The sequence below is a fragment of the Dermacentor variabilis genome, chromosome 1 (assembly GCF_050947875.1).
Source record: "Dermacentor variabilis isolate Ectoservices chromosome 1, ASM5094787v1, whole genome shotgun sequence".
In the NCBI taxonomy this organism is placed as follows: domain Eukaryota; kingdom Metazoa; phylum Arthropoda; class Arachnida; order Ixodida; family Ixodidae; genus Dermacentor; species Dermacentor variabilis.
In genome coordinates, this window is record NC_134568.1 from 237,398,518 (window position 1) to 237,419,166 (window position 20,649).

The 20,649-nt window shown below is 51.6% G+C and overlaps 1 protein-coding gene across 3 annotated transcripts in view; it reads right to left on the reverse strand.

The window, feature by feature from the left end:
* Nucleotides 1-1,076: 1,076 nt before the first annotated feature.
* L (zinc finger protein Lobe) overlaps nucleotides 1,077-20,649 on the reverse strand; it is a 172,084-nt gene continuing 152,511 nt past the window's right edge. For all 3 annotated transcript variants that reach the window (XM_075671872.1, XM_075671877.1, XM_075671885.1), the window contains 4 exons: nucleotides 8,866-9,113; nucleotides 6,571-6,957; nucleotides 5,065-5,175; nucleotides 1,077-3,379 (listed from right to left, as the gene is read on the reverse strand). In XM_075671872.1, coding sequence (XP_075527987.1) covers nucleotides 1,673-3,379; nucleotides 5,065-5,175; nucleotides 6,571-6,957; nucleotides 8,866-9,113 — 2,453 coding nt within the window. In that variant the 3' untranslated portion in view covers nucleotides 1,077-1,672. The remainder of the gene's footprint in view (nucleotides 3,380-5,064; nucleotides 5,176-6,570; nucleotides 6,958-8,865; nucleotides 9,114-20,649) is intronic.

Here is a 20,649-nt window from a genome sequence, read left to right on the forward strand (position 1 = left end):
ATGCTTATTTCGAACATGCGAAACTAGCGGCGAATCTCCTGCAGCTTACAGCATGCAACCAGTCACTCATTATCGTCATCCACGTCGAGATCACTGGATTCCTTGTCGCTCTCTTCCTCCCTCAATGCGCTGCCTTCTGTGCCATCCAGCGTGTTAGTAATACGCTTCCTAAACGTGCGCATGGTGACAGTCGCAGTCCAGCTTGCCACCGGTTTCGGAGACGCGCGCTTGACGCGAGCAGACGGCCGCACGAGCCAAATCATCGAGTCTAAGCCAACCCATGTCATTTGTGTCCCGCTTTTCTTCAAAATAGTATCAGCTTAGACTCCAATAAATACGGTAACAAAAAATTACACACGCACATGTGCACACACACGCACACACACATAGCCCTCGTTTTTTGTGTGCCTCGCACGTGTGCCTTTGTTTCCGGCTTCATCGTCCTTTTAGTTTTAGTTACGTCATACCCCCCCCCCCCCGATCTTGTGAGTTTTTCCTGGCTAATTATTTTGTTTCTCCTGAGCTCACTCATTTCTCTAACTATGCTTGCATGCTTGTGACCTACTCTGAGCTCATAAGCAATTAATTACGCAGTGGCACGCACCTTTTATAGCAGTAGCAACAACTCTCACTCCATGTTTTTCTTCCTAAACATCAAGACGCACGTTATACAACCGCATTTTTGCAGAATAAAGAGTACATATAAGGAAAGCTGGTAACGGAGTTGTCAGCTGCATTAGGGGTTGCTTCGATAGGACACATGTCAGTACCATGTCAAGCCACTGTAAGCTGCAGGCATGCTTTGTCTTCCAAGAGTGGCCGGCAGTGGAGGCATGCATGCCATTACTTTGCAACTCATTAACGCTGTTCCAGTTTCTGTTCCGTGCTTTCAGCTAAATGGAGATGATTTTCCTATTCGAAACAATTTTAGGTGTTGGTACAAATTTAATAATTATGTATATTAACATGTCATTCAGTCAGGTTCAGCGTGACAGAAAGAACCTGTACAAGCACAACTGTCGGCAAGACGCTATATTGCATGCGTATTCGCGCAATGACTAAAACCAAAATGCGTGTTTTCCCTTAAAAATACGAACTTTATTTGCCTCGTGAACCTCGTAAACCACACAGGCAAAACGTAAAAAAAACTAATTGATATCATATAGTTGTGTAAAGAAACATAAGGATGCTTCTGAAAACACAAACACTGATGATTGAACACTGGGAAGAGTAAACTATTCATATTTGGCTGTGGTGTATTCACTGTTACAAAGGTGCTTCAAGAAGAGTATTGTACCAAGGCATAAAACAACCGCAGCTTAAAATGTATGCAGTTTCATACCCTGCTTTATGATGTCAATACATGGAACAAAAACGTGGCGATGAATATGAATTACTTGTATTTACACGGTTGGGTGAAATTCTTCACCGGAGAAGCACTCGGGTAAGAACAGCCTGAAGACCACACACGCCCCCTCTTTTTTTTTCTTTTTTGACAAGATGATCAGATATATTAGGAGGTATAACTTCTGAATAGACGTGTTGCGATTTGCCTCGAGTCAGGACTGGGAAAACACGGGAGGCGCGCCACGGAAGAGCAATAAGTTAACAGAAAGACCGCGGGCGCGTTTGATTGTTTGCGAGGTGCACTGCCGTCGCGCACAGGGACTACTCAGCCGCCGTGGCTGCTGCGCACGTGCTGTTCGAGCTCGAGTGGCGACTCGAACTTGATGCGGCACTCGGGGCAGCGGCCCTGGTCCTGGACGCCCTTGGCGTGGAAGCAGTCCTTGCACATGAACGACTGCCGCTCCTGCTGGCGGCCAGTGATGATGCGGCTGGCCGCGTCCAGGGGTCGCTCGCAGACGCAGCACAGCGAGCCCTTGTCGCAGTGTGCCACGTGAAAGCGCGCGTGCATGCGCAGTTCCACCTGAGACATGAGCGTCTGGCGGCACACCACGCAGGGTAGCGGCAAGGCGGGACCTCCACCATGAGAGTTGACGTGCGTCAAGAACTGGTCCTCGGAGCGAAGGACCTCGCGGCAGCCGGCACATGTGGAGCCCTTGACGACCTTGCAGTGCGTCAGCTTGTGCTCAGCCAGCGTGGTGGCCGAGGGGCACATCTCATCGCAGATGTTGCACTTGTGCTTACTGGGGCTTGCCGTGTGACTCTTCATGTGGTTCTCCAGGTCCGAGCGGGACTTGCATGGTTCGTTGCAATACGCGCACAGCAGGCTCACCGACTTCTGCGACGAAGAGCGTACGTTGTGCACTTGCTTGCGGTGTGCCGCCAGCAGGGCGTCCGCTCCAAACGACTGGTCGCAGATTTCGCACTTGATGTCCTTGATCCTCGACTTGACGCTCAGGTTCTGCACACCGTCCGGGTGCAAGGTGAGGTCGGCCGCGTGACAAGCCTGCATGTGTTTCTCGAGCAGGAATTCTACGTGAAAGGCTTGACTGCACAGGGCACACGCGAATTGTTTGCCGTGCGTGTCCAGGTGGCTTTGAAGTAGGGGCTCGCTAGCAAATGTCTGGTCACACAACAGGCACCGGTAGGGTGCAGCCTTAGCTAAGTGCGTTACTTGAACGTGAAGAGCGAACTCTGGCTCAGACCGGTAGGCGGCGTTGCAAGCGCTACACTTGAATACTTGGCACTCGTTGCTGTGCTTGACGGCGAAGTGAACCTGCACTCCAACTTTGGAGTCGAACACGTCCCGGCAGAGCGCACAGCGGTAAAGGTGGTGGGCGTGAACGTCAAGCAAGTGCTTCTGTAGCTCGTCAGGCCGCGCGAAGAGCTTTAGGCACGCCTGGCAGCCGTACTCGACCGACGTGGCCAGGAAGTGCGCGGCAACGTGCGCCTCGAGTTGCTGCGAGGACGGGAACTCGGCGCGGCACTCGGGACAGCAGCGTGACATGCGTCCTTCTAGGTGCGACGCCAGGTGCGCCCGGAACGACTCGAAGTCTGGCGACGCGGCGCCGCACTGGCTGCAGAGCAAAGGTCCGCCGCCAGAGTCGGCTCCCATCATGGCCGACATGCGCTTGCTCAGCACCTCGCTGAAGCTGTGAGCAGCCAGCGTGTGAGTCTGCAGGGCGTGGACGCTGGGTAGCTTCATGCCGCAGTACTCGCACTCGTACGACGCGTCCACCACAGACGAGGCCGTGGTGGCGGCCGGCGGCGACTGGCGGGACACCGAGCGGCCGCTGGGCTCCGGCCGCAGTTGGTGCGACGGCCCCACAAGCGAGGCCGCCGAGAAGGGAACGTGGGAGGCGCGCACGTGCGCCTGCAGCGCCTCCAGGCTGCTGAAGTCGCGCCGGCTGCAAAAGCCGCACGCCAGCGGCTCCCCTCCGTCGCGGGGACTCGTGCTGCCGGCCCGCTCGGACATCTGCAACGAAGCGCAGATCGTCAGCATCGCGAACAGTGGAGCGTCAAATAAAGCCACCCGAAAACTAAACATACGCGCGCTTTTTTTGCAAGTTGAGAAGGCAGATACCAATTCAGGTCATCGCAAGAACTGAAATTGCACCTCTTTCGCATCGCAAGCCCTCCTTTATGGATCTCAAGTAATCTATTTTGAATATGCCGAACGTGAGCCGGGAGGAATATGAAGGGAACTGTTCGGATACAATCCCCACGACCCCGAGTGACCAGGTACGAAAGCATTGCGCGAGCGCACTGTTTTCCCCTACTCCAACATATAAAGAAAACACAAGTATAAATAAATAAATAAACAAATAAATAAAGATGATACCCTTCGACGTGGGCGCACTCGGCAAGTAAAACACGCCGTCGTATGTGCGCGAGCCTTGCATGCCCCCCGCTATTCATTTCGACCCAGAAGGAAAAGCCCCAGCCCCTATCTCACTCTCTGTTTTTTTTTTTTTTTAACGTTGCCTCCCTGCGACACAATGTGCCTCGTCGCATGCAAATAGAAGCCATCTTCCCTCCCGGTATTACCCGGTCAAACACAACGAAACTGTTAGATAGGGATTCCTATATTTATTATTTCTCTCTAGGAATAGATGGACAACAGATTTTCCTGTTTTGATGAAGGAAGGAGAATAGGACGTCCACATTCAAATCTGCGTGGCTCAGGCTTCATCCGAATCCGCATCCACCGAAATCCCTCGTATAGACTGTGCGTGGACGCCATGGCAGTCCCCATAGATTACATGAATTGAACTGTGTGCCTGGATCACAAATATGGAGTCAGCACGGCACAAGAGCCTTTTGTCTGCGTACTCTTTTGATTGCGCATCCGCGCTTCTGACGATGCCCGTATGAATACACGTGGAGTACTTAAGCCGGTCTGCTTACTAAATAAAAGGATTGACTCGACGTCGAGCGATGGGCCGACACCGCTGTTTGCAGTGACAAAACACCAATTTCGCGTGGCTTAATAAATATACAGTGTCTTAATAAAACGTGCTCGGTGTGAGTGCAAAATACGGCAGAACTGCTAAACAATGTGCACGCAGCCAACTGCAGACATCGACTTGAAATTAAGCTTGCGGCAAGTACTGTACAACGGTAAGAGCATTACGAACATCGCGAGATTGACGTCTTGATTATATGGCATACAAAAGCGTGCGCATATTTTTATTTTTTTATTTGGTGCATTGTGAAGTTACAACGCAAAAACTGCAAGGCCAGCCTGCGAGGATAAGTTGTTACGAAGATACATATTCGACCAACCGCTTGTAGACTGTTATTTGTTTTGGCATGTGTTAAACTCAAGAACCTGACAGTGTTATTTTATTTTCGAAAGCCGCTTACTTGCATGGAAGTAACATAATTCACGTGGACCCAAAGCATACCTTAGGAACCTCCCGCTTATATCGTCGTCGCTCGCAAAAATCACATTTACGTACAATAAAAAGTTATATTCTTATAAAAGTCTATACAAGCACCTTTTTCACAAGTATTTATAATTTTATGTGTTTTGCTTGAAGTTGGGAGACGTAAGCGCTAACTGGTGGTTCGATGGCACTATAGACCCATGTATGTCACAAACAGGTGTGCGATAGCAGGCACTATCTGGGAGTTAGTCCAAATGGTGAGTGGACTTACCGATTTGCATCCGTTTGCTTGGACTTCAACGCTGCCCGGACCAGGGCTGCCACCGGTTAGGCTCAGCTTGTCAGTTGAGCACGAGGAGCTGTCCTCCCGCGACATGGACGTCTGCGACAAGATGGGAATCTATATTAGGGCAATATGGAGCAGGGCCACACTTGTGCCCGCATACAACATCGCCGTCGTTCGTAAGTGTATACGCATATATAATGAGTACCTGTTAAAGAAGGGTGCACTCTATTTCGTAAATCTGTATTATTTTTCTTTTCTTTGCATTTCAGGTTTTGGTAAAGAATCCAACGCGATAATGTGATGGGACACAAGGATACGATCGCTCTCTCGCTGTCATATATATTGGCCGGCGCATATAAGCGCCGGCCAACGCATTTTGACGCTCGTAAGAGCTGCTAACATGAATGCGTCCACTTGCTCGTTCACTATTCCTATAAGGGAAAGGCCGACGCAGGCCGTGGCAACGTGTTAGAAATGTACGCATTTTAAGCGTTACCTCGTGAGAGCATGCCATATACTGTGCATGCAGCGGCGTTGCATATGCGACATGCGATTCCCCATTTGGTGAGCGTCTTACTACTACTATTCCTTGTACTGCTAGCAGGAGTAGTAGAAGTAGTAGTATCTATATAATTTTCTGGTGTGGAGAGCAGTCACCTGCACGCTGGCATCGTGAGCTCCTCGAAGGCATGCGCATATCATCTTGCGCGCGTGTGTCAGGTAAAATGTGTCGTACAAGCATACGACAGAACTGGGAGAACGCTGTCGGTGGTCGCAAGGGCACCCTCCAATAGGGTCATAACTAGGGTTCATCATTTTCGGTTCAAGCCAAGGGAAACCCAAAGAGCTACGCCGAACGTTTTCCCCAGAATTCGGTTTTAACCGAAAAGGGTCAGTGAAAGTAAATTTACTAGATAGCTAAAATCGGCGCGCCGCAGGTAGCCTACGTGAACTCCAATTATGCAAGGCGCCTGGAGAGGTCACGCGTCATTCTGGCGCCCAAGCAATGAGGTAGAGTGAATGCACGGACGGCGTCGTGGCATGCAGCACATTTCAGAAATTTAGTTCCTAACTAATAAATATGATTTCTTTCTCTCTGTTACTTTTGACAGTGGCTCGTAAGACCTAGACCTATCTATCTATCTATACTTGCTGTTCTCTTATCCCTGTATTATAAGGTCTCAATGTATTTTGTCTTCGAATCTCAAATGCGTTGACTCTCAATTACTGCACAGACACATCGCCATATATGGCGCTATACCTTCGCTAGACTGTTTCTCTAAAATGTTGTTATTCTGCACATTCGATGCATCTATACAATGTTGAAGAGCGTGGATCTGCAGTTTACAGTCGATTCAGTGCCAACAGAATTAGTAGACCAGATAGACACCTAAATTGCGAGAAATTATCCGCCAAGAAAGTTGGCGCGAATTCACCTGGAAGAAACGTATTCGGAAAAAAGAAACATGGGGGTATAAAACGAACACTCACCGATCCATTGTCGGCGGGGTTGCCTACTGCAGCGAGCGTCGCCGCTCCGTTAGCCGACGCCAGACTCGAGCCGGGCCGGGAGAGCGCGGCCGACGGCTCGAGGCCATTGACGGCGGCGGCGCTCTTGCGGTGATTCTGCATGTGCGAGGTGAGGGCCGCCGCGGTGTTGTAGCCGCGGTTGCACATGGCGCACTGGAAGGGCTTGGCGTGGTCGTGAGTCTTCATGTGGATCTTGAGGTGATCGGAGCGCGAGAAGGCCGCCTCGCACTGCGAGCACCGGTACTTGCGGTCTCCCGTGTGCAGCTTCACGTGCCGGTCGCGACTGCGTTTGTGCTTGAACAGCCGCTGGCAGAAGTCGCACCGAAACGGCATCCGGTCGCTGTGCACCTGCAACGGACAAGTGCGCACCTCACGGTCACAGTGTGTCGCCGAAGAGCATCGTGCAGGCGTGGACACATATACATACGTATGAGGCGGAGCCTTCATGTCTGAGCGATTTATTTTATGTGATGCTTAGAAGATGCGAGTGCCTTTAATTGGTAACCGCTAATTATAATAAAGTCCCCAGATATGAAAAAGCAATTTGTGAGTTTAACTACGGCAGTCGAGTATACATGAGTGCCAACGCCGCCATGCACTATATCAGAAAGATTCAGGTTGCTCGAACCGATCAAGGGCCTTTAGTCACGGCGCCTCTGAGCAGCAAAAATTGGTCGAAATATTTATCTATTGCGTCCCCGCGGTTGTTTGCGGCATATATCCATCGGATTGGTAATGTCGTCGAGGTATCGAAGTGCTATTTCGAGAAAAAGAAAATTCCATCATTTTCGAGCACAGAAGTTTACCAGACACGAGGACTGACCATGTAAGCGTTTGCATCCCGTGATCATAATTTACGAATTGTCGACATTCTTCAGGCACGTGAAACCACCGCTAAATATTGGTGACGATAAAATTTCCAGCTCTTGGGCGAGCGTTCTGGTTGCCAACCAATTACTAACAGTTTCGCATTTCTTCCAAGTTCCCCAATTCTTAGCCGATTCTTTCATGAGAGACATCAGAAAACATGCCGTGTTAAAACGTGAGTGCCAAAGTATCACAAATGTGTGCAAACATCTGCACTTGGCGTATTAGAGTGTGAAGACCTGGTTTGTGAAGACAAAAAGTCGCCTATGCAGCCCCGGGATTGCGCTCTGTCCATTAGCGCGGAGGGCTTGGCCGACCGAGCAGACAATGGCAGCGCTAGTTAGTCCTCGCTTGCAACACGCGGGCATCCTTGCACAAAAGCTCATTTGCACTCGCGTAAGCCCGTAAGTGGACATGTGCGCTTCTCTAGATGGCCAGATCAACGGCAGCGGTGACCGCAGTGCGGAAGGCATCCTCCGATCCGCATCAGCGGTAGGCAGTCACGATTGACGGCAAGTTGGCGCACATTAGCGGGCCAACCAGATAAACAGGCCGAATAGGACGCCGTAGCGGGACAGCGAGTACTGCCCCAGAGGTAACCGGCCGGCGCTAATCCACTTTGGCCGGCCGCAAGGCCAAGCCAGGGATGCCTCAAATTAGATGATCTAAATTGCGTTGTCGCACCTCCGCGCCATTCTCGGCGCTTTCGTTTTTCTTCCCTAGGCCGTTGTGCGGCGCCAGGTCTAGCGGCCATGATATTCGCGGGTCCTGGATTAGGCGTAAGCACGTTAATGTGGATCGGGTAACCGCATTGCGGGCAGGGACTCGATCTTGCTCTCGGGGGAGCGGGGTCTGGTCAGCATCTCCTCGCACACGGCACGCTGCAATGCGGGGAGCCGCTTTATGTCTCGCCGCTGCTGGCGGCGCTGAGCGGGACGGCCCCTCTCGTCAAAGATTTATAGCCTTTTTTATAGGCTGGCCACTCTCCCGAGCGACCCGTGTTGTGGCGTGCGAGCCTCGGCAATTGTCAACGAAGGGCAGAAAGGACAAGTCCTCGGCAGCACCCACGAAAAGGCCGTGGACCTCAGTACGTATACCTCGCGCACTGTGCCAGAAATTGCCGAGGCAAATAGCTAATAAAAGCGGGCGTCGTTGGTGCGCGGCTGCACAGCGCGAGCAAAGCGAAGCCAGCAAGCGGGGCAGAAGTTCGGGGAGAGCACTGCTGGCTCTCTGGCGAGAGAGAGGGAAGCGAGCATCGTAAGCGTTCATGTGGCTTGCCTGTTATAGCAAATTCGGGCGGCATTCAACGAGCATAGCGTAGGCGCGCAGCGAACGCAGCCTGATCGCGCACGGGCAGGATGTGCGATTTGGCACCACGGTTTGGCGTACCTGTTCGTGTCGCTTGAGGTAGCTGAGCCTGGGGAAGGCCTTGTCGCAGAAGTGGCAGGCGTAGGGCGTCGCCTCTGTGACGCCGATGGTGAAGGACAGCTCGGAGTCGGAGCAGGAGGCCGATGCCGGGCCGCCGGCCAGCAGCGAGGGAGGGGGCGACAGTGACGCCGACGTCAGCTCGTCCTCGGGGCTGCCGGACGAAGAGCGCCACGACGAGGGCGTGCCTGCACCGCCGCCCGGGGCTGCCCCTGGGGACAAGACAGGCGCGCGCTCAGAAACCGCGGACACGCCCGGCGCGACAGCACGTGTCTGCCGCCTTCGCACAAACCTCATCTTCACGAGTAGCACTTAGGCAAGTAGCGCTTCAATAACCCCAGGAGTGAAACCGAGCGGGTGTCGCTCGGACAAGTTCAAGGGCACTTTGCGGAACGCGTCGGAGTATGACATGCAGCAAGGAAGCGAACAATAACTAACACATGCCGCACATGTCTCGATGTTCATGTACAAGGCATACGAGAGTCCGCACCCAATTACGCGCACCCTGTGCGGACGAACCCTTGCCACGACGACGCAAGGGCGTGCATGGCGGCCCGCTGTGCGGCGAGCGCAGCCCAGACGTGCACCACGGGGGGTCGCGCCGCGCCCGCGCGTTTAATAACCGGCGTCGGAAAAGGAGGAAGTCCGCACAATGGCAGCCGGGGACCGCAGCAGCGGCGCTCCATAAAGCCGCCTCCCCCAACCGTGACCCCTCCGCCACCCACCCGCGATCGGGAAAAATAAACCTCGAGCACTGCTGCCCTCGCCAGGGGCTCTCTTCCCAGAACTCGTCGGCGTCTGGCGGGGCCGTTTTGTCAGCCCCATCGGTCGGTGCCGGATTTTCGGGACCCAAGGTGGCCCTTCCTTCCGTCACGGAGAGGGCGAGAAAGCGCCGTTTCGCGAGCCTTGTCTAAATCAAGCGCCGCGTGTGTGCTCCACCCAGTTGGGCGCCAGTGCCCCTCCCCCTTCCTTGCGGCGCCCGCTTGCTCGGCCGCTTGCTCATCCGAGCTGACAACTCAATAGAGCGGGCCGCTGGGTGACCCTGCGCACAAAGGGCCATCCAGGCCGGATTCCTCGAAACCCCCCCGTCGCGGTGCCTGCGCCGACTCCGCAACAGGTCCGGACGTCTTCATCGCTGGACCACGGTGCGCGAGCCTTTTGTGGCACGGCTGCGCCCTAGGCATTCCGTGGGGCCCAACGGTGGCACTAGCGGAAACCTCATGAATGAATATGGGCCAGTCGCCGGCTTGGAAATGTCGCGTGAGCTGCCTACGTGAGCGCCATTAAATGAGACAACGCGCGCCAAGCTGGTTTTCCATAAAAGTGCTCGCTTCAAACCCCCGACCGCAGATAAGGTCCCCAAGGTCCGGTGACCGAAAACTGGACGTGCACCAGTTGCTCTCACAAAGCATACAAAAAAGTTACTTCGAGTTAGACTTTTTTTTTTTTTTTTTTTTAGTGTAAAGTTTATCGGCGCCTACTGCGACTCCCGAAAGGATCGTAAGGTAATCAAACATAATCGCAGCTCTCGTTTTTCTCGAGCGAAACTAAAAAATAATGAAAAGCGAGTTTTCTTTCCTATAGAAGGAGTTGTTTTAGAAAATTTATTTTATTTAGAAAATTCAGTTTTCGACTCCGCCCTGAAGTTAGCCGGCATCAAGACACGCTATACGTTACAGTGACTACTCGGGTTCGATTTTGTTCTCATAGAACCGTTTACAGCTGCCTCAATACCTAGCGCTTTACTCACAGTCATCCTCCGGAATGAATACTGCCGGTATACTCGCTTAATGAGATGGTCGAGCAGAAATACTGTGTAAATGGTATTCTGAGAAAGTTAGAGTTTGTAATGAAGCAAAACAAGAAAGAGAAATATTTATATTTGAAATCGACATCCTACCATGCTTCTATTTCTTCACTGTCCGTTCTTGAGAGTGATCATAGACTTATATTCAAGCTGAAGTTACTGCACCGCAATAACGCTAACATATTTGTTGCATCCAGTGGAAATAGCGCACCTGTACATTCCTGTAATCGTACTAAAGCTGTCTCTCTGCGAATCACCGCGCGCTCTCCTGCTGTCCTTGGAGACTTTCGAACCATGCGCGTATCTTTAAGGCACCTGCGCTTTCACACATCAGGCACACGGAGGAAGTCCTAACTGGCATGATTTGTGCGTGTCTTAAATATCTTGTTGCATCTGTCAGTGTGTTTGCCTGTGCAAATGCTTCTAAGAGGAGAGAGAAAAAGAGATATGGGAGGTGACTTGCAAGTGACGCGCAAATCAAGTACAAGCCCCCAGGAAACAAAACGCTCGACACAAAATTCCAAGCTACCGAATCACCGGGGGAAGAAAGGTGGGCGCGTTAAAGTATAATCTCGTGGAAGGTACTCAAGTCGAGTGCGCGCCTGCTAAAAACAAACTCGACTAGTGACGAGGAACGTGAAAAACCACATCCGCAGTAGACGAGCCAGCGCAGCGGTCCATTCAGTCAGCGCTTTGGCACCTTATCGGCATCTCTTCGGATGGAGAGATTGCGCTGCTGGCCCGTGTCCGGCAGCCACAGGGCGGCCGTCCTGAGTCGGGCCTGCAGCGAAAGCGAGAGCCCACCGCGCGTGGGCACTTTTACGACTTTGTTTTTGCACTGTCTCTTGCTTCATGTGCTCCTCCACTGCTGGAGCTTCTCAGCGGAGGTGGTCTCTGCTGGGCGCGTCCGCCGCAGATTGCGCTGGAGGGGGGAGGGGTGGAGGGAAGGGAGAGGTCACAAGTGTCGCCCGCGTGGCCGGCTCGGTGCCACGCACGCGCGCGCTCACCATGCGCGCACGGGGGTCGTCTCTGGGCACCCCCCCTCCCTTTCCCTCCACGGACGCCGCGCCAGGGAGGTCGCGGCCAGATGCAGTGGACAGATAGGGCGCAGCACCTCTTCGCCCTTGCGGCCTGCCGAGCGCGGCGTCGCGTGCGTACCTCTGGCCACTGTCTCTCGAATCGTGGTCCTTCGCAAAGCTTGCCTCTTTGTCCACGGTGACCCGCGATGCTGCTCAGCGTTTGGGACACAAAGAGATTCAAGGGCTCGGCAATTCTTTCTTTGTCGGCCTAACTGCAAGCAGCGTTTCTTAAGGGCATCTTTTTCGGTGAACCATTCATTCGGGCTATGTTGTGTTGCGTGGTTTCACTCTCTCTTGTGAGCTGCTTGACTGTCTTCCTCTATCTAGTCAGCCAACACTGGCGATGCGGTAATTATTAATCAATACGCGAAACATACAGCTGCGCGATGCAAAACTTCGTGGCCAGAGCACGACTTCCCGCAAGACGGGAGTAAAACAAGCACTTACTCGGCAGTATCAGTTCATAGCCTGAAGGCTTTTTTAAATAGAGCGGTCGCAGGAACTCTCCGACATGGCGGCGATTTCATCATGGAAGACAGTTCTAGCTGTCACAGTTGTGCTCGGTGTAAGAACGAGCAGAATAACACTTAGAAGAGCCACGAATTCGGCTAGTTGGTGTGCATTCATTTTTCCTTGCGCTATGTGCTGGAAGACATTAACAGGGACGAAACGAACTCTGGTTCTCCCCCGTGTCGCTTCCTGCCCTCTTTACAACCAGTGTTCGTTTCGTCCCTGTTAGTGTCTTCCATTATATTGCCCTTGGAATAAGGCATCTGTGAACTAAGTGAGTTATTAATAGTTTCATGAGCGTATTGACAGACGGTCGGTGTGTTGGAAGGGGTGCCGCGCATGCACGGAGCCAAGAAGGCGGTGCTGCAGAAGAAGAAAGCGGCACTTGTCTAGCGGCGACCAGTAATTTTCCAAGAAGCGCTCTCGGTCTGTCTGACGCACGCCGCCGACAAGTGAGTGCACCTTTCGCTACGGCCAAGGTGCGCAGCCGAAAGGCGCCCTCGACAGAGGGGCGCGGTGGGAGGAGGCGCGCTCTTTTTGCACCCACATGTGAGCCGCGCCGCAGAAAGCGAGGGGGGACAGCACACACACACAAAAAAAGGCATCTTCGAGCAAGAGTCGGCGGGGAACAAAGTGAACCGCAGCGGCAATTGCGTGCGCGCCGCTGGACCGGCATCTTCCCGTAATGAGGCAGCGCGAAGAGATTGAGCTGTTCGCGCAGGAGATGATCGGTGACGTCTATTTATCTGCCCACGTACTACACGCACCCGCGGTTTGTTTCTTTCCGCTCGTTCGCTTCGTAACTTAATTTACGCGAAGTGAGAAGACGCGGCTGCAATTTACGCCACCCGCACCGATCAGAAGAAAAAGGAAAAACGAACGATGGTTGGGCGCCAAGGCACGGGCGCGAGGGGGACAGCCTTGAGAAATAGGATGTTTCAGGGCTGACCGTATAGAGTCAAGCTGTGGCCTGCATCCTGCTCCTTGTTTTTCTTTCCTGCTGTTCATGGTGCGATCATTTCTCGCGTATAGATTGCTGCAGGGAAACCGTGCACCTCGCGGACCACCGCCGTCGCTCGGGGAGGGCCAATATCGAGCCAGTGCAGCACCTGTCGGCGGTGCGCGTAAATTTTTTACTATATGAAAAGCCACGATGTCCGGAATGAACGGCGAAAAGTGTCGGGGCATGTTTCACGCCCTGCCGCATCGGTAAATTAAGCCGTGCAACGTATAAATCAGCGTGTCAGTGGCGGCTCGGAAGAATCAAGAACCTGTCAGGACGGTTCAAAAGAGCATCCATCCGCCTCTGACAAACGGGCTCCTGTGTCTGTTGAAATGTACCTACGTACAGCATTCCCAGGGCGTATGTTACAGCCGCTGTCTCGACCCTTTAGCGCTTAAGCCTCCTTTCTGTGCCGCCCACAGCAGCTACCCAAGTACAGATGTCTAGAAAGACTCGCGTTGCAGGCGGGTAGACGCAACAGTGCTGAGGGTAACACGAATCACGAGCTTTATGCCGCGGTCGTTTCACAGCTCCCCGTGCGTTTGCTCCGGTTCCAGAAACACGTGAGCCGTCAGCCACACGGAGTAACACAAGGCCGCGGTGGCCATGTTTCGATACTCGGCCGTACGTATTCCTGCCGCAGAACAGTTGTAAGGCAGAAAGCTGTTAACTTCACTGTCTACACTGACAGATAGACAAACCACAAAAGATCCACTCGTCAGAAATCCGTCACTGCTTTAAAATATTGGAGCTGTCTCTCTCTCTCTCTCTCTTTCTTTTCCGTTGAAAGTGTCTACAACATGCTTCTCTGCAGTGGTCGAAGTTACCAGCTTCACATTGCCAATTGAACGGTGCAGGTATCGAGATGAAGTTATGTGCAGTGTGAGAATGTAGAAAAGGGAAACAAAAATGAAAAAGAAAGAAATAAATAAAACGCGACTCACTGTCCCCTTAAAGAACACTACATGCGTGTCAATAAAACTAAACTGCATAAGTTATAAATTAGACGTCGCACTCGAACCACACCGGCACTTTCAACAGGCATGGTCAAACTTCGTGCACCTTGGCGCTCTCTGGCCACTTCTGGCCCTTGCGCCAATAAACTCCAATCGTCATCAGCAGGAAACTTCGCGCAGCTTCTACGGGTACTCAGACTTTGTAATAGTCCCGGTCTAACCACCGTATTCAGAAATGCATCTTAATTTGAAGCCCATGCTTGACTTGATTTAAACGACGCCTGTCGTCAACGCACTAAAAGAAACGCAATGAAACGCAATCTTCGGCGCGTTCGCACGAGGCGTCATTTATATCAAGTCAAGCATGAGCTTCAAGTTAAGTTGCATTTCTGAATACGAAGGTAAGAGCCCATAGCATCGAAAGGTGGAACACGTGGCTAAGAACTGCAGCCGAACTGATAGTTGGGTGAGTTGGTACGAATTCATAGTGAAATATTTAGCGCGCACAATCGACAAGTACACAGTGAAGGGGTACACACGAGCGCTCGTGTGTCCCCCTTCACTGTGTCCTTGTCGATTGTGCGCGCTAAATATTTCACTATGAACGTGGCTAAGAGTACACCCCCGAACATGCACCTAAAATAAAATAAATAAGACACAGAGTTGAACTAAAATTGCGGAGAGGGGAGGCTAATTATTCCGCAGCCCTTGGCCACACCTCTGACAGTAGGGAAAAGAGGATCCGGATATATCGGCACGTTTTTGGTGAAACTATAGATGTACAAATGTACAACAGATATGCGAGCACAGTCATTGTTATTTACAGCAAACGCTCAAACCTGTCACAGATAGTAGTGCCCCATAGTATAACAATAATACCGGCACTGCGGCTGTGGTAGTAAGAGTGTAACAAGAAGATGTCTCCTATTGCGTACGTCCCGGGCCCTCTCATTTCATAAGAACACTTGATATGATAGGATACATAGCGTCCACAGATCTGCGTAAGAGGGAAGCCGTAGTGGGAGTCTTCGGGATGATTTGTACCACCCGATGCTCTTTAACATGCGGCGAAATCGGTTCGCGCAGGACAGGGGTAATAGGAGTTCGGAGGGAGAGGCCTTCGTCCTGCAGTGGACATAAAATAGGTTGATACTGATGATGATTTTATTTATTTATTTATTGCGGTCAATGCACGGTGTTTGGAGAGTATTGGTGGTGGATACATCGTCAGTTTCACAGCCGGTTCTTTTGTTCTAACTTTGGAAGATCTTCGAGCCCAATAGATAGCTAGATTCAGGAACGTAGGTGAGAATACGCAAAGTAAGAAAAAGAAGACCAAAGCAAATCTGAACAATGCACACACGGTAAAGAATTGCACGCAGGCATTGGTGTGGCCATTAACACAAAAGGCTTTATCTCATGCTCTCTGGAAACGACAGCCAAGGCTTGAAATGTACACGGTCGTGAGAATAATCTTTCGGGGTAACACACGGGTAGTCGTACGCTTTTTTTTTTTTTTTGCGAATGGGAACTGTGGCAGTGTTATATATATATATATATATATATATATATATATATATATATATATATATATATATATATATATATATATATATATATATATATATATATATATATAAAGTGGCCACGTCATTATACACCATATAAAAAAGGTTTGACATATTAGGTGTATTATAGTTTTTCTTTGCCTATGTACTACCTGTAAATGCGATGGACATTAGCCAACACAGACTAACATGTACTGATAGTCTGCAGCAAGGATAACTCGTGCTTGTTTATCCTGGAACAATATATGGTGTCCACATCTCATTTTAAAGCGTTACAAAGAACAATGACTAAACCCTGGCTATAGCTGTCATGTAGCTGTCATGTATGGCTGTCTTATGCTGCAACCGCATGTGCTTGAACTACCGAAGGGAGGCTTTGTCAGAGGCTGCGAAACACCTTTAGCCCAATCTTCCTCGACCTTAAGTGTATGCTGTGAACTGAAATAAAAAAGTTTGTTGTTGTTGTTGGGAACTTTTACAAGAGCTGTCAGTTGAAAGCTGCAGCAAGGAATCAGTTGTCATGAGCCTTTGCTGCATAATTCAAAAGAGCAACTAAACTCACAAAACGGGAACGCCAGCGCCGAAAGTGTGAGCATCTATAGCAGTCAGTACAAAGATTATAAAATGTACCAGCTTATCAATAGCCAAAACAGAAGTCCACAATGACACCTTACAGCTTGTCACCGCAATATATGTGCGTGTGTGTGCGTGTGTGTGTGTGTGTGTGTGTGTGTGTGTGTGTGTGTGTGTGTGTGTGTGTGTGTGTGTGTGTGTGTGTGTGTGTGTAACGCGCTACATATTACTGCTTTCTAGCGTGTTCTGCTAGCACCGTAAGCCCTTCGAAGAACTGCGATATCTCCTGCCAGATGAGCATCATGAAAACACCACAATGCGCGGTACATAACCACAATCAGTGTCAGTGTCTTCTCTTCACTTGCTTCTACACAAGTTTCGCGTTTCGTGTTGCTAACAAGCGAAGTTATTAATTTCTTACAATTTTACTTACAGTTGTAAAGTCGAGCTAAATATCGCAGCCGCAACAAGACGTTCATGTTAAATACACACTCGGCATACTTCTAGCTCGTTCTTATGTTGTAAAAAGCTTCTGATTCCTACAATCTCAATTAACGCTTTGCTTAACGCGAAGTGCGAACGTAATAAATTGCCGTGTTCTTCACTGACATTCCAGTCAATGTTGCGAGAACTTATGTTTCATGAATTGCCTCGCAATTAAAGTGATCGCATTTGACAGCCACGGCAGTCTCCAGCAGTGGAAACACCAGAAAGACCTTGGGACACAGCAGGTTGCAAGCCACCGAGTTGCGAGCGTCGACATCTACAGCGATCCTCTAAACGCTCAAGTATTTGAAGCCAGACACGCGTGGCAGACTCACGGGACGCACAGCCGAAACGACGAAGGGCAGTCGACGAGCGCCGAGGAAGGTCGGCGACGACCACCAAGGGAGCCAGCGCCCAGAGCGGCGAAGGCGGTCAAAACTCGAGGCGCACGTTTTGACAGCCCTCGTCCAGCGCACGCCACTCACCGAGTCGAGCCGTCGCGGCGGCCAGCACTTCCTGCGGCTGCGATTCGGAGCCCACGTCGAGCTCCTCGGTGCCGTCGACGTCCACGTCGGAGCCGGGGTCCGAGGCGGCCATCTCTCGGCACATCCCGCACCAAGTCCCGGACAGAGCGGCGCGCGCGATGCGAGTGTGTCGGCCAGCGGCGGTCGACTCGCGCGGAGAGCGGGCGAGCGGGGCTACCCACGGGGAGGCGGGACCCCCCGGAGGAAGAGGGCGCCGGGGGGGTCCCGAGGGGGGCCGCAGCACGCGACCTCCCACAGAGCGCGCACCCCCTCTGGGCTCTCTTGTTGCCCGCTTCTTCCTCCCTTCCCCCTCGCTGGGTCACCCTGGTGATTATACGACCACCGGCTTTCTCTCCGGCGCGCCGAGAGAGAGCGTGGGGGCTCTCAGACGATGTCTTCATTACGGAGACTCGCTGTACGCCTTTATTTATGCTCTCGGCCAGGTACGAGCGACCGCTTCTCTCGCTGCGTTTTCTGTCTCTTTCTTTTTCCTTTTTTTTATTCGCCCTCTGCCGGGCGCTCGAGAAACACCGGCCAAGCGCTGCCAAGAGAAGACATGGGTGGCGGGCTCCCTTCTGGCCGGCAGGTGCGACTGTGTGTGCGAGTGCGCGCGCGCGCGGCGGTGGCGGCTAATGAACCTCGCGTGCGCGTCTTCGCCGAGCGCGGGCCCCGGGTCGCCGGCGCTTGACGAACGTGCGCTCCGCAGGGGGTCTCTCACGCCGCGCACTCGCCCAGCCGCGCACTTTAGGGAGGCCGTCGACGGTGTCCACGCTAAGCGATGTGCCAGCTCGCACGCGACGCGGGTGGGACGCACCCCGTGGAAACGCTGCCGCCCCGCGGCGCGTCCATCTGCTGGTGTCTTCGGGTGTGCGCGCGAGACAAGAGCGCCTTTACGCAACAGGGCGGACCATAGTGCAGTCGCGACGGTCACCGTCGTAATCGCGCACTATCGCACCATCACAACGCCGCAACACTTGCAAGCGTTCTTCTTTTTTTTTTTTCGCGCAAGATGCTTTTCACTCATTTTCTATTTACTTTCCCGCAGAGTTTTTAAATGCACTGCTAAAGTTGTTTCCTCGGTGTCGATACTTAAATACGTGACAAGGGTGTGCTCCACCGTCCACGTGGAAACGAAGGATGGGGAAACTAAACCTGAAAAGGAATTGAAGGATGTGGACGGTTGACAAGCAAGTGGCTTTCGTCACAGTCGGCACGCGTCCTTACTATATATTGCTGGAATTACTTCCTTAACGTGGAAAAAGCAAAACTGATGACAACTGATGCAGATGCGTGGTAATTAGATTTAACTGCCGTACGGATCCATGAATGAGAGAAAAAAAGAACGTGATTTGATGAAAGCATGCGAAAGCGTATTATCTCGACGAAGTGCTTATTTTCCTTCATTCGTGCTCATTTCCTGGAGTGAGAACGGTAGGTAGCGCATAAGAAACCTGCAGCCGCAAGTGACCTATAGTTCTAAAATTTCTCAAACACTCTACAATTGTTTGGTGGTCGAACAAGGAATGTCGCTGAGGACAATGTTTCAACAAGGGGACTTGTCTTTGTCAGGGCAGCAATTTCAACAGCGTAACGTCAAGGCAGGCTCAGCGACATTCCTTGTTCGAACACGGCCCATCATTTCAAGTCTGCATCTTCCGGTGAACCCCTCTCTTCGCTTTGGATTTCTATAGTTGGTTGACATGCAGAGACATACAGCTGAGCGCACTGCTCCATTTTACACATTGGTTGGCGCTTACGGGGTCCTCCGGCCGTTTTCACTATACTTTTCCAGGCAGTAATTACTGGGCTCGGCATGTTTCGTTCGCACTGTATGCAATCAAGATAAAAATTCACTTTCAAGTATAGTTAAACCTTAATACCCAGAACACGCTCAACTTTCATAGAAAAGAGGAATTAAATACTATAGCACGACACGCGAGGAACTCGCCGCGGTGGCCTATAGCGGATATATGGTGTTGTGCTGCTAAGCACGAGATCCCGGGATCAAATCCCGGCTATGGCGGCCGCATTTCGATGGGGGCGAAATGCAAAAAAATTGCTGTCTCTTCCGTAATCGAGAGTAGATGTAAGCATGAAATGGCAACCGGCAAAGCAGATTGGTTGGAGATGATGCTAGCCAGAATCGCAACGGTGCATCCCACCGCACCGCACCACGCTATATACTGTGCACTGGTCCCTATGGACGCTGCCCAGCTAGAAGAAGAAACCCGACTGAAGGCGGCACGACAGGCAGCGAAAGACGCCAGGAAGACAGAGCACACTGCCCTGCTATAGAAGAAGAAAATCGAAGGAGGCGCACACAGCGCGGCGCCATCTCTCGAGGCGACGCAAAACCCGCGCCGCGGAACTCGCGCACCTCTGGCATTCAAAAGAGCACAGACAACCCTGTCTCAGCGCCAAAAGATGACAATGAAGTGTGCGGGGCCCTGAATCTGCCTTTTGAACGTCGCGCCCCTTTTGGAAATGCCAAATAAAATTTCAGCGCAGCGTACTACAAGTTACAACTTGAGTGATATTGTGAATAAACAGATAGGAAGAACGCGGAAGCAATATTTTTTTGTAACTGGTTCGGACATAACTAGTGTATGAATGCGGTCCTGTACAAAAGGTTGGGGGCCAGGGACCACATTTCCTTAAGTTTTGTCTGGTTGCCCGGTTTTGTTCTCGCAACTTGCCTGGATGTTTTCGTTTGAGTGCCCGGATAACGGCTCTGGCTTTTGGCTCAAGGTCACATGAAGGTCGCCGACAACGGGAGCTAAAAGCATTTTATGCTTGAAACGCCCGTGCCCATGCACTAGGGACATCTTAAACATCATCTGGGGGTCAAAATTAATCCGGAGTCCGCCACTATATACGGCGTGCTTCATAATCAAATCGTGGTTTCGGCCCGTAAAACCCCGGAATTCATTCACTGAAGAGAATCACGGTCACTGATCAAGTCTGATGAATTATCCGACGTTTCAGAACCACGTACGGGTTCCTTGTTCACTGAGTTAGACAGGAAATCGTCGTCACTTATGTAGCCAGAACGTCACGTAACGAGTGTGCATAAATGGCAGTAGTCACTGCTGTCCGGTTCATCGTAACTGGCGTTGATTAGCGATTCTAGCAGCCGCCGGCACGACATGTTCTTTCCTTTGACAACAACAGTGACATTGCCCCAGTCAATCTTGTGATTCATTCATTACAACACCCGAGAATTATTGATCAGCAGCGTTAAG